Genomic DNA, 14712 nt, shown 5'->3' on the forward strand with positions numbered 1-14712 from the left:
ATCCATGTTCTAGGACTGTGTATATTTTAACAATGTTTTCTGTCTTGGGACCTTGTTGATTCATGTTGTCTTTTGGAAAGCACTGCTTATAAACGATACCTAATTTGCAATGAAGGTTTGAGAATAAACAAGAGGAAATAAAGTTGGGCTAGAACTGTTACTTTTTCTTAATACCAGTTCCACTTACTGAGAATAATTGTAATTTTTAAAACTACTTCTAGCTAGTGGCTTCTTTCTGTTAACCTCTACTGAAGTGAAGATTTTTAACTGTTGTAGGTAACTTTATGAACTGAACAACAAAATAAATGTCTAGTAGATAGAGTGTGTGGAGACAATGGTTATAAATTAGCATCTAAAAAAACAGTCTGTTAACATAAATACATGAATTTAACAAATGCCAGTGCTATCAGTTAATCAATAAACAACAGGTTTCCGTTAAAAAATGCAGAAATGTTGTATTACAGACAGTCTTCCTGTTGCATACTTGAATAATAATGTCACTTAAGATGCTATACTTGAGAATAGCTGAGCTGAGGTGTTTGTACAAGTGTGCTACACTTGCAGTATTTTCATAGTTTGAATAAGATCAGCACAGATTAGTATGCATGCAGACTGGGATGCTTCTCAAGAACAACCTTGCATCAGTGGTTTCTTGCTTGTCTTTAAGCTAGTATCAGATTTGAAGTACGCAGCTTCTATTTTATTTTTGGTTTCAGTAGAATTGCACTACCCTTATCCCTGGCAAATTGAGGGTGGACAGAGTGGGGGGAAAAAATTATTTTTGTAGAGTGTATGTGTTACTGTTTGTAGTAAATCAGCTATAGAAAGCTCTTTCTAGTGTTTAAATAGTGGCATAGTGTTCTTTGTGCATCTTTTCCCATTGATTTGTGTTTCTTTGTACAGTTTGTTGCATAATTTAAGGACCCGGATATAAGGCTTGGAAGCCCATCCCTTGTGTTTCTTGGTTTATGACTGTCGGCTTTGTGGAATACGGCTGAGATGAAAGGATTTCTTGAGGATGCAAATTACTCCATTGGCCTGTTGGATGAAGGAGCAACTCTTGCAGATGTTATTGACAACTGTATTTATGAACATACTCACGTAAGTTTTGTAAGTTTTCCAAATCTTCTGGTTTAGTTTTCTAAGTCTTCAAACTAGGTCAAGGTATTTACCACTGATGAGCTGACAGCAACAGAGGAACAGTCAGCTCAAACTTGCCTTAGAAAGTAATTTTGTGTTCTAATTCTACTTATTTGCTGTTTGTTTGCCTTGGGCTGAATTCTCTTGGGGAAGTTTGGGCAACAGTTCTTGCCTCTCTGAGTCTGGCTAGCAGGAAGGTAGTCTTGTTGGTGTAATTAAATATAGGTTCCCATCTCATTGTTTGAAGAGATTTTTATTATCAATGGGGTTTAGACCAGAAAACTGAAATTGGGCAAGTGGATATTGCTGAGTTTTTGCTCTTTCCCTAAAAATATGCCAAAGTTTAGACGAACATACATGCTGAGCCAGTTTAAAGCCATGTTTAAAATTTCTGTGGTCAATCACAGTTGTATGGTTATACATCTTCCCATTACCCTTCTCTCCATTGGAAACATGGGTACAAGCATATTGTGAGGGACTACCCTTTTTCTTACAACAAAATAAACTGGTCTAAATGAGGTTGAGCAATCTACTGGAAAGAAATTTAAATAATTCTATGTATACAGTTATAGTTTTATTGGATAAGGTGCCACTGGCTTCTAAGAAGGCAGGAAGATGTTGTAGCCTTTGTTTTATAGACAAGGTTGTAGAAAGAAGTTTAAAAAAAAGTTTAAAGCAAATCCTGTATCCTTAATATGCCATACCTATGAGTTGTTCACTTTTCCCTTGGTTTATCAGAACTCATGTTCAAATGCAAGTGCTCAACTGTAGTACAGCAAATAGCTAAATCCCATGGCCTTCTGAACTCAGGTGTAGGATTCCCAAATCCTGATTCCTAATATTCTTTTTCTGTCTAGCAAATAAATAGGTAAACTACTGGCAACATGTCATGTCTCCAACCACTGGCTGGCTCACAGAGGATAGCTGCCTCCTGCTGCTTTCATTTACTCCTTTAGCTCAAGGGGTAGAGGCCTGTGCCATGGATCTAAAGCTCCAGATCCCATTCCTGCTGGTGACCCGTACAGGGGGTCAGTATGCTTCCACCCGATGGAATTTCTATTTGTTTTTTAAACAGAAATAAAGACATTGTATACAATAAGCCACAACATAGTTTCATATCTGCAAAAGTCAAGTCCTAGAATTTAACATCTGATGTACAGTCTTAATTCAGATCGATTATATGTTTTCTGATGGTCTTCAACTGATAGACAGTAGGCCATTCATTTACAGGGATTTTACTGAGTGCACATTATAAACAAATACAGAATGATCTGTTTGGGTTTTAATCCACTACATCCACATCATGACTTGATATTGAGACTATGGTAACAACGATGCACAAGGGGGACTGTTAACAGTTTCCAGAAAACTATCTGTGCATTTTCTTAAAGATTGTGTACTTAAGTGTGTTAAGGTTGCAGAGTCTAGTTCTTAAAATTCTATTTGAACTTTTTGCTTCACAAGATGTGGAGAACAGTCTCAAACTTGACTTCCTGAATTAACATATTATCAAACAAACTTTCAGTAACATGAGCTATTAGCTAGATGTTAAAATAGTGATAGTGCATTAGATTTTATTCCTTCTATAACAAGCTATAGATTATGTTGAGACTGTGGAAGCTATCATCCCAGTGGATTTTCTTCCTTCCAAAAAGTTGCAGACTTCTGAAAATACAAAGATGGAAGAGATTTGTAACATAATCTATTTTTTAGATAAAATCAGCATTTGGCATTTGAATAGTATCTTTTGTTCAGGAATCTCAGAATATTGTCTAAGTTGCAATCATAGTATCTATGAAGTGGTAGGTATTCCCTTTTTTTTTTAAACTAGTTCAAATTGGTAGGTGAAAGTAAATATGAGCATTGTTCAAGGTCTAACCTAAAAGTTAACAGCAAGATGAAAAGAAAATGTACCTAATTCTTTAAGACTGTTTCATGGGTTGTTTGTTTGGACAGAGAACCTGCAGTTTCAGACACTTTTATTTTCCTATTTCCTTTTTTTTAGGCTGGAAAAAGAGCATTTTATGTTGGTGATCTTGGAAAGCTTGTAAAGAAGAACATACAATGGCAGAATGTGATGGCGCCAATAAAACCATTTTATCCTGTAAGATGCAATTCTACTCCAGGTGTACTTGAAATTTTGGGAACCCTTGGTGTTGGATTTGCATGTTCCAGTAAAGTAAGTTTTTGTTTTCTGTGTATCTGTGTGCCTTATTTTCTTCTATCTGTCTGCTGTTTTAAAATCAGCTTTTTGGTATTAAGTGCCATGGTTACAAATAACGTAATTTAAATTGCGTCCTGTGTAACTGGCTATTGAAAATCTATACTTCTACCCTAGAAGCAGTGGATAGTTTTCTGTTTAGTGCATTTGACTATTTGGTACAGTACTAGAGCACATCTAATAAAAATTCGGTAAAGATAGTGCACTAAGCTCTGTCAAACTCTGGTATGCTCCTGTTTTTCAGTCTGAAATGGCATTGGTACAAGACCTGGGCATTTCTCCTGAAAACATTATATATACAAATCCTTGCAAGCAAGCTTCTCAGATAAAGTATGCAGCGAAAGCTGGGATAAACATCATGACTTGTGACAATGATATTGAGCTGAAGAAAATTGCACGTAACCATCCAAATGCTAAGTAAGTGTTAAAATTCTGGTTTTGCTTTTTATGTGGTGGAAACTTCAATTTTGCCTGTGTTCTGGGTTGTTTGAGTTGCAAGCAAGGTACATGGCTTCTTTAATACAACTCACTTGTATCTATTTTTCTCTTTTCTGTCTCTTTTGAAGGTAGCTTTTTTGCAACTTTTCCCCTACTGGGTCTCAGCTTCCTCAGCCCTTGTTTTGGGAGAAATCTTGCATTTTGATTTCATAGGGCAATCTTCATGTAAAGGTTTCAGTGATTAAACTTCAGAAGTCTGGCACTTCATCATCTGCAAGTATATCTTCCTCCTGCTCTGTTGTGGCTTCAGTGTTTTCTCTCAGGGTATTTTGTTTTGATATTAGTGGCTTTAGCTGAAGTCAGGACTGAGACTGTCAGTGAATGAGCATGTGCATTGGGTCCCATCTAAGGTTTGGGCATGCTCTGCAGGGCTGTTAAATATGCCTGCAGGTATTTCCCCACTGTTCAGAGTGAGAAATTTGACTCAAGTTCTGGTTTTAGTTACTTCAGTATTGACCCAGGTGCTTTCTGTAGAGAATTGATCAAAGCTGATGTTCGCATTGTTAAATACAATAGTTTTATTGCTGCCAATATCTCGTGGTCTCTTTAGGACTGATAGGGGCTCACATTATGTCCCTTGCATATCCGTACTTGGGCTGTGGGCCACACCTTCAAGAAATTTGGAGTCAGAGCCTAAGTGAACATTACAGTGTTTTCCAGTGATGAATGAGGTATAGCTTCCCACAAATGTCAGCAGAGTGCACTAATAAACTGAGTTCCTGACATCCTTTACAAAGCCCTTTGTTCTTAGACAGTCCTTAGTGTCGTGTCTTCTCCCAAAACTGTGGCCATAGTTATAGAATTGGGAAGATTCTACCAAGTTCAGTGTCTGGAGACTCTGCTCATCCCACCTGGTTGTTATTTTTCTTTTTTAAACTACCTTGAGAGTTAATATTGTTGTTTCTAGTGATTATACTTCATGGAAGCCTGTCAGTGCTTTGCATACTGAAGAGTACTTCCTGTGCAAAGAATGTTATGTATGATAAATAATTCTATGTAAAATGCTGGCCTTGTCATACTCCCTGCATTTGAAAGCCTTAGCAAAACTAAAGCTGTCTCTTAAGTCATTAGCGTTTTATCAGTTATCACTGGTGTTTTTAGTGTTTTGTTAGCTTTTACACTTGGCTTTAATAGCCTCTTTTAGAAGATGTTGTCTATGGTAACATCCACAGCAAGAGAAGTTAGGATGCAGATTTTTCTTAAGTCAGAGAAATTGTGAAGCAAAGAGACAGAATGAAGGAGTTCCATGAGCTAGAGAAAAACAATATAAACTCTTTACTGCTTTTCAAGGATCCCATAGCCTAATACTTGAAAAAGTTCCTGTTTACCAAGGACAAAAAATTCAATTTCTATGAAAGAACTGCAACTTGTCATCTAAATTTTTCTAGAAACCTGATCTCCAGCTCTCCTACTAGGTAGAGATTTGTTTGCTTGTTTTATTAGAATTCTCTTATTCAGGTCATTAAAACTTTGATGCTGAAGTGACAACTATGAGTTTTCTTCTTTCTCTTCCTTGGTATAGTTTCAAAAAGTCAAAGCCTTTATATAGCCTTGCTCTTCCCATGTGTGGTTGTTACAGCTAGGTTGTCTTTTTGTAGATGAAGCTAATTATGCTTTGGCTGAGGAAATCCTGCTTAGAAAGCTGTAATTCTCCTTCTCATCTTCTGAAAATTCTGGTGACTTTCTGCACTAAACTCGGTAACGTGTGGGTCTCTTTAAATTGATGTTTCTGCCTTTGGAAGTCTTAGTAACTCAAATGAGTGCAGTTGTTTGCAATTGTTTTTTTTTTCTTTAGAAAGAGGAGAAATGTCAGAAAGGAATGCTTAGTCTTTCATGTCTTTATACCTTTGGATTTTTCCAGGCAAAGTGTAACTGCTAAGGTTGCTGGTGTCCTAAGAGCTCCAGTAGAAGCATGGTTGTTGAAAGTATCAATGCTTCCTTAAAAATAAACAAAATCCCCAAACACACAGATCCTCTTCTACCCCTGCTCTAACTGGCTGAAACACAGGAAGAATTCTACTAGATTACTAGAAATCAGAATTACACTTTTTCAGTTGCTTGCACTAGAAAAATATGTTGACTCACAAAGCTGCCATAACAATCAATAAAATTTAACACTGGAAGTCTTTAAGAAATTGTTTTGTCCAAACTTAATACTATGGTTTGGAACCTCACATTAAGGATGTAAAATTTTTTCGTATTTTAGAGTTCAACTTTTGACAAGTTTTTGTTACATCTAGCACTCTTTCCAAATGCTTTACAAAATACTGTTTAACCAAAGATTTCTTGAACAGAATTGTCTGTGCTAGAGGAGAGGAAGGAAATGAGAGGCTAGTCACAGTTTTTCAAGATGAAGTGGTATAAATTTAAAATCAACAGGGATTGCTGAGCAACCTGTGTGAGAATGTGAGATTTTTTTTTGTTTTGCTCTTTACAAAATGTATTTTAAACACATGAGACATTTGGAAAGGGCTTTTGGAAGTCAAGGTAGCTGTTAGGCCAAAATGGATTTTGTAGCAGCTAGGCTAAGTTTGGCTTGTTGCATGTCTTCAAAAGAACTATTTCACTTTTGGTGCAGAGCTGCTGCCATTTGTTTATGCTCTCCATCGTGGTTAAATGTAATGTGCGCTGTACAGTCTGTGTATGTCATGAAACTTCTGTTCTGTTTACCACATGGCTCATTAATTGATCTTGGTGGTGGTGGGGAGGAGTGACTTTCTCAGTGGACAGCAGCTTGAATTGGTGAGGTTTGGGGGGTATACCTCTAGAGGTTTTGATGTGAACATGCCTTTGCCACTCAAGTGTTACTTTAATGTAGGAAACAGTTAACACTGGCACTACAGTTTGCCAAACCTGTCCAGAATGAGGCTTTGACTGGAGGAAGGAAGCTGTCTCACTACATAAGACTGTAAGAGATGGTACTTGATGCCTTCCTCCTCCACAAGGGCCCTGGAAGAAGGGGCAGGGAATGGACTGAGACACCCACCCCATCACCAGTCCATGTGCTCAACCAGGAGAGAGGTGGAGGGATGTGGCCAGGCTGTGCTTTCAGTGTGTCATCCTGGTATTCTCCAGATGCTGGGTTTAACCAAAGCTGATATGTGACTGACTGAAGGGGAATCTTCATGCTCTCCTCTTGACTAGAAAGGAGGAGAGAGATGGGAAAAGCATATTACAGTCTTAATGGTTTTATGGGGTAGTATACTTTATTAGAAGGTAACATTCTCTTTTATTACAGCACTGAACAGACTCTTGCTGCTGCAAAAGTCTTAGTTGCTGCATTTCGAAATCCCTTGTCCTTGTTGGCTCCATGTTTTAGCCCCTAATTGCTAGTTTTTTCTCTGTACAGGATTGTTTTTATTAGGTTCACTTGACTCATCCATCGATGGAGCTGGAGTAATGACAACATAATCAACACACTTCTGACAGTCTTCAGGCTTCACATGTGCTGATGATGTAAACCAACTGCCCAAATCATCTTCCCCTTCTCTTAGGCTCTTACTGCACATTGCCACAGAAGACATTACTGCTGATGAGGAGATGAATATGAAGTTTGGCACCACCCTGAAGAACTGTAGGCACCTCATGGAATGTGCTAAGGAGTTGGGAGTCCAAATAGTTGGTGTCAAGTGAGTGACTTTATTGTTCTCTGCTGGCTGAGCAGATGTTTGTACGATGTACTTGATGTAGGATAAAAAAAGATCATCCCCCCGCACTATTTTATAGGGTTTCTTAAAAAAAAAAGCACAAATGCAAACAATTTTTTAGGTGAGTTTTTGCTTGCAAGCAAAGCACTAATATACAAGCGAAAACTAGTGTGAAACAAAGTAACTATTACAGACATCAAAGCAATTTGAAATAGAGTATCAGAAATCCTTCTGTCATCATAAAAGCAAAGTTTAGAAGCCTCTCCTGCTTCCTAGTTGTACTCTTGAACTTCTGTGGTAACTCGATTTCTATTTTTCCAGCAATAAACAGCATAACAGAAGTGCTAGTATAGCATGGAATAGCTTGGGCAGACTTTGAACAAGATGAACATGGGGTTGGATTTTCTGAGTTAAGTCCTCTGTCACTCTTTGATTGTACCAAGACAAAATACTCAGATAATTTTTTTGACTCACAGATGGTAGGAATGAATCCTAGTGTCCTGAGAGCTTCCAAATGATCTGGGGTATTTTAATTTGAAGTTTGACAAAGATTTTACTATGTGGAAGAAAAATGTATGCACAAGTCTTTGTTCTGTCTGCCTTCAGCTACTAATGTATCACATGCTCATGAATGTTTTAAGATGGAAACCAAACAAGTAAAAGGGTGGGTCATCAAGACAGTAAAGTATGTAAAATGGAAGCCAGATTTTGAGGATTTAAACCACAATTGTTTTGATGTAAATCTGTTTGATGTTAAATTAAAGCATAAATGTACTGTAATCATTACAAATGACAAATGTGTTTAAAAATTAGATGATACTACTGAGAAAATGTATCTTTTATATAATGTCTAAAGTAACTGTAACAAAAAAAATCACAAGGCTTTTTGTGTTTATTAAAAAAATCCCCAGTGCTTTCAAGTAAGTAGGTTTAAAATGTGACCTTTGCCTCAGTGGCATTCCTTAAAGGACTAGACTTGGAGTAGAGAGTGTTGTGGCTCAGATGGGTGTGTGTATGGTCTGTCCAGAGCCAGCAGACCATACTAGTCTTTAGGAAACCCATGGGCATGTTTACGCTTGTTTTAGCACCTCAGTTATTAGCAGTATTATGGCAGTACTTAAACCTTTTGGACAGGGAACTAGGGCAGGTTCAGGAGCTTGTGGGAGGCATCAGTACTTCTCTGCTTCCAACGTCCTGCCCACCGGCCTGTTTGGCCTTGCTGTGAAACTAGGACCTGGCCTGGGGTGAAGAAGCTTCAGAACAGGGTGGCAGTGGGACACACCTCCTTACCCTCTCTCAAATGTTGGAGAGAGTAGATAGTGCACAGTACAGCCCTAGCTTTGAGAAGAAAACTGGATGGGCCAGGAGAGAGGGTATACAGGCAAGGCAATACAAAGTAGGGTAAGAGGGGGGAGACTGTATACAAGGCACTGTGTTGGCATTGGCACCCGCTGAAGAACAAATTTTAACTACTTTGATGGTGAGGGCTGAAGGGTTTGGCAAATCTGTTATTTCTTAGATGAGAATATTGTTGGATATAGAATATCTTGCCATTCTTAGCATTAAGAGCAAGATCCAATGGAATAAAGGTAGTCATCTGAGCTTGTTCTTTGCAGTTACTGTATTATCATGCAAGATTGTCTTGAGCCACTTGGAAACAAATTGCTTCCATTGCTGTTTTAGATAGTGAAACAACTTAGTCTGAAAGCTGCATGGTTCAGTGTATTAACTGTGTTTTTATTTCTTTCAGATTTCATGTTTCAGGCTCTTGCAAGGAACTGCAAACATACATTCATGCCATATCTGATGCTCGGTGTGTGTTTGACATGGCTGTAAGTAGATACATACACATATATGTGCAACTGCTGCAGTAGAGGACCATTCTATTCTATTACAATCATACTAACAAGCCAACTACATTATTTCCAAAACGTACCAGTGTAGGAAACTGAACTCTTAATAAGGGAGTAAGTACTCCATTGTGAGACATGGTGGAGGTAAAACAAACTTTATAATCCTAGTTGTGGACAAAGGCTAATGAATACTGTCCCACTGACAGGCAGTAGCTATTTTCAAATAAAAATTAGTTTCCCACTTTTGGTAAACGCTTTTTGAAATTCAGATCTCAGTCCTGCAAATACACAGTTGACACTTTTAAGTTATGTTAAAATATTAAGCATTTGTGTGCTGGCATTTATTGTGATATAACCGCTACTTCGGTGCATGTGACCTGATATTAATAACTCAGCCTCATAAGAAATAAGTGTCATGTTGCGGGGGGGGAATATCCAAATTTGGATGAAGAGGAATGGATTTGTTGGAGGCTTCAGACGACTTTTGTGAGTCTTACATGCTCTGTGTCTTTCTCTTATTCCAAAATTAAAAAAATCCTGTCTCTGAACATCTGTCTTCCTGTAAATGAGAAGCTCAAACTACATAGAAAAGACTGCAAGTCTCTTTGCTCTTATTACTGCAGTTAGTGCATTAGCTGTGACTGGTAACACATGGAGAGCAACAGAGCTGAAGTTCTCACTGATCTTTGTGCAAATTCATTGTAGCGGTCTTGTCACATGCACTATCCAAAAGACTTGAATTACACATATTTGTAAATTCCTAAAACTTTCTTCTGTCAGAATGTACCACCCTGCTCAGCAAACACTGTCTGAATATAACAAATGCCACAAGATGGGAGTTAACGTTGGCTGTGGGACTTCTACTTGAGAAATGTGTAACCAGCCTCTACTGATGTCCCAATGCTATTATGGCTAGGTTTAATGGAGCTGTACTAACTTCTATGATGCTGTTACTCCGTCATTAGACATACTCTGCTAAATATGCTAAAAGTATAAGTACATAGAAAACAACCACAGCAAGGAACAACATAAAATATTTTTACTGTTACAGCTGTTTTTGTACTTACGTTCTGCCTGTGCATTTTAGGAAGAATTTGGCTTTAAGATGAACATGTTGGATATCGGTGGAGGCTTCACAGGTTCAGAACTTCAGCTGGAAGAGGTATGCAGTGTATTGGAAGTTGAAACTCTAATTTTGATTTAGGAGGCTGAAGTGTTTAACCTTCAAACTGCAACTAACCTTGATAGCTGAAACCTGTTCTAAATTCCATGTTAGACTGTAATTTATAAGATAAAATAATTGGGTTTATATTCTTTATTGTGGATAGTGTAATCAGTCCTTGGAGGTGATCATTATTTCTTTTTTAAGCCTGTTCATATTGGGTAAATGCTGATTTAAGCATGTCACAGAATAAATTACTATCCTAAGCCACTTTAACAGTAGTAACTCAGTTCTTCTGGCAGTTGACTACTGTTGTCCAGCTGGTTACTCTATTGCATGGTTTGGGTCAGGATTGCTTAGCATGCTTTGGATCATAAACCATATTGCTACTGTGTGAAAGTATCTGGTACTTCAGAACTGAAGACTAAAGGTCTTGCTTTTATCTTTGCTTTGGCTAGCCTTTGATTTGGCCTGAATGGGATCTTTGGTATGCAGTGGCACATAAAACAGCATAAGCTGTTTACACTGTTACGTAGTCTTAAAGACAAACTCCTTGCATGTAGGACAGCAAAAGTGATTCAGTGAAAAGTTACTAACAGCAATCAGGGCTTTTCTTTCTTCATTCTAACTGCTCAGTTACTTGTTCAAATTACTTGTTAATTTTGAAACCTCTGGCTTAAGATTTGAGCATCAGTATTAAATAATTAATTCTGTTTCTGATACAACAGTATTGAGAACTGATCACAAGAAGGCCCTTGTTCTTCTGCATTCATATGTAATTTTAGGTTATCTGTTGCGCTGGACAAACTTTGAAATTACTTGTGCAGTCTTGAGTGTACCACAACTTGAACTTTGGTTGGGAGGAGGGACTGTGTAGTACTTGGGCTCATGGAACTCAATCTTCAGTGTTCAGCAGAATGACCTATTTTCTTAAACACTTCTGTAAATTTTGGACCTCTGGTAACACTTCTCAGAGAATTGAGGAACAGAGTAAGCTTTTGGTGTGCTCACTAAAACTGTTGCTGATTGAAAGTGTGTGTATGTGCTATATACATAAGCTGAGTTTGACTGGTCTTACCCCTGACAATTTCCTAGGTTAATCATGTCATCAGGCCATTGCTGGATGTCTACTTTCCTAAGGAATCTGGTGTTAATATGATTGCAGAGCCTGGGTGTTACTATGTTTCATCTGCATTTACACTAGCAGTTAACATCATTGCAAAGAAGGCTGTTGCGTATGATAAACTTCTTCATTCTGGAGGTAAGGCTTGTATTTATCTTTTATGCGTTAGGAATCGGTACCAATAACTGCCCACTCTTAGTCAGAATGGACTAGTGTGTTTCAGCCTATTTAATACATTCCCTGATGCTTGCATTGTAATCTGCCTTTTGGGTTCTGCCCATACATTATCTGTGTATCTCACTTTTGTTACATTTATGTGGCACTTGTTGTTTCCTTACTATAATGATTAACACTAAATAGTGTTACCTATACTGGGTGCTTTACAGAAGGTGTATTAGAAGGTTATGTGTTAGAAGAACGTAGAAGAACATACCATAGAGCAAGCTGCTTCTCTGCTAAAGTAGAAATTGGATTTATGTTATTAATAGTGATTACTACTGAAAGTATTAATTTATTAAGCCTCACATTAATGTTACAACTGATTTTATAATCTGATCTCATGCGGATTACTCTGCTCATAAGTCTCCCATTCCAGTATATAAGGAACCACCTTGTCAACTGCTTTCTCCTGACTTGAATTAGATTGCAGAAGGGCTACTTGTGACAAAAAATGGCATGCAAGATAACTTCTTTTTTTACTTCCAGTGGAGCAAACCAGGAATGATGATGAACCAGTATTTACATATTACATAAATGATGGTGTTTATGGTTCTTTTGCAAGTAAATTGTCTGAGAAACTGAGTACTATCCCAGAGGTTCACAAGGTGAGTCCTTTTTGTATTCTTCAGAGATAGACTGTATATTTTTTATTTTTTCTATATATTTAACACTTTATATGTATATAACACATTATTTATGAAATTATCCTTATGTATACTTGAAAACTTTCTTATTCAATAAACTGAAGCCTGAATTACCTGGATCATTTCCTTTTAGAAATACAAGGAAGATGAGCCTCTGTTTGCAAGCAGCCTTTGGGGTCCATCCTGTGATGAGCTTGATCAAATTGTGGAAAACTGTCTTCTTCCTGAGCTGAGTGTTGGAGATTGGCTGATCTTTGATAATATGGGTTCTGGTACCTTAGGTGAACAGTCTACCTTTAACGACTATCAGAGGCCACTGATTTACTACATGATGTCTTTCAGTGACTGGTAAGAAAATTCTCTTCATAGTGGCAAGATTGCTTTCACATCCTTAAAGAGTGTGCACTTACTGCCAAGTATAAATTACATTTGATGTCAAATATAGGAAGATGCAACTGAGGGCAAGAGTGTGCCTTTTCAGGTTGTGGGTTTGAGTTTCTGGTGTTTTTTTAATATTCTGACTTTGCTAAGACTAAACTGGGACCTGTGGTAAAATGCCTACTTGGCTTTAAGGTTGACAAAGGAAAGCAAAATACCTAATGTTGACTCCAAGTTTAGTGGTAGTTGTAAAGCCTTCTGCTGCTTGACATCAACCTTCGAGCTTTCCCAACACTAGTTACTGCAGCTTGCATACAAGGTTAACACCATCGTCGTAGGCAGGAAGGGCAGTAACGCTGTTGTGATGGTGAGAGCAATGCCGAGGCAGCCAGGGCACTGCACTTCTGCCAGTGGAGAGTCGCAGCCTTTCTGTGTGCCAAGCACCTACGTAGCTGGTTCTCCCGTCTGCTGAGACTGGGGCCAACCTCTCCAGGGGCAGTTAGATGTCAAGTGCTATATTCAGGACTGGTCTCTGATATGAAATTGTATATGAAAACACCCTATTACAACTCTCATCCTTTTCTGCTGCAGGGATGAGATGCAAGATGCTGGAATTGCTTCAGACACATTGATGAAGAACTTCTTCTTTGTGCCTTCTTGCATTCAGCTGAGCCCAGAAGACCGCTTTTCCACTGCAGCTTAAACAGGCATTAACGCTTCATTTAGACCTGCAGTTGCAAGTCTGTAGTTTGTCTGGTCAACATTCCAGTGTGGAAGAAATGGAACAATCTTGAATTCAATTCATTCTCTTCAAAACTTGAAAACATAGTAATAGTTAATGGGGACCAGGCAAAACAAGCTACAGCTACAATTCACTGGGGCGTGGGAGGGTTAGATAATGGCGTCCAAATTTAAAATCAAGTTCATTCAACCCCTGAGCGTTTAAATATGCAACAAAATGGATGACTTAGTGGAGATGGAAACCCATCACTTGGGTTCTTCAACAGTTTACATACAAGTACACAGTTTTTATACTAAGGATTCCTGTTAGAAAAGTCTTGTAAAGTTATTGTCTTTCGCCCAGATATATCAAATGTCAGTGGGAGACCAGTGTGACTTCATTAGATGTTTAGTGTATCTAGAATGTGTAAATTTGTGCTTTGAACTGTAGTTTAATAAATGTAAAATTGCATCATAGTATTTGTTGTATTTGACCCTTGTTGTATCCCTTGTATGATTGCAATAAAACTTTGTGTAGATTTTAATGTTTTTCAGGCTAACTTTGGGAGGGGCTAGGCAGAAGAGGTAACTATAAAATAGATGCACACATGATTGTTTTGAGAAGCCTTCTTTTCTCTAGCCTGTTACTTCAGCTTTGTATTAAACCCTAAAAAAATTTCAGATTGATAAACCTGTATGATGTGAAAGTCATGTAAGTTCCTGGAAGGCTAAAGGGCAATTTGTGGTGTGTTTTTTAGAGTATGACCTTAGATTCAGTTCTTAACAGCAAACCTGCAGTAGATACGGATGTGCACAGAAGAGGTAGTCTTTTAGCTAGTGTGCATGTAGTGCCCCTGAGGTACCATGGGCGAGTCCAGCTCTGCAAGTTGTCACAGAACCTTTTTAGCTCTTTTTTTTTCTAATGGCATTTATTGAAGAGTCTAACTTCTGACTTCGGTTAGTTCTGTGTAGTACTGACTCCTAAGAGAAGGGCTACATGAGTCTTCAGAAACCTCAATGCTCTCTTGTGCCTGACTTTACTTAAATATATATCCATAAAGTAAAGGTAAAGCACACTACTGGAAGTGCTACTGGAACTGCCCAAAC

At 38.1% G+C, this 14712-nt stretch overlaps 1 protein-coding gene across 1 annotated transcript; it reads left to right on the top strand.

Moving 5' to 3' along the window:
• Window positions 1-999: 999 nt before the first annotated feature.
• On the top strand, window positions 1000-13588 carry AZIN1 (antizyme inhibitor 1; the record flags this gene model as incomplete). The annotated part of the gene is made up of 10 exons (XM_082014637.1): window positions 1000-1101; window positions 3146-3319; window positions 3606-3778; window positions 7354-7488; window positions 9257-9338; window positions 10447-10521; window positions 11617-11782; window positions 12350-12468; window positions 12641-12855; window positions 13477-13588. 10 exons carry the CDS (start codon window positions 1000-1002, stop codon window positions 13586-13588), a joined length of 1353 nt encoding a protein of 450 aa, XP_081870763.1.
• Window positions 13589-14712: the final 1124 nt, after the last annotated feature.

The sequence above is a fragment of the Phaethon aethereus genome (assembly GCF_964289735.1).
Source record: "Phaethon aethereus genome assembly, chromosome: 2".
NCBI lineage: Eukaryota > Metazoa > Chordata > Aves > Phaethontiformes > Phaethontidae > Phaethon > Phaethon aethereus.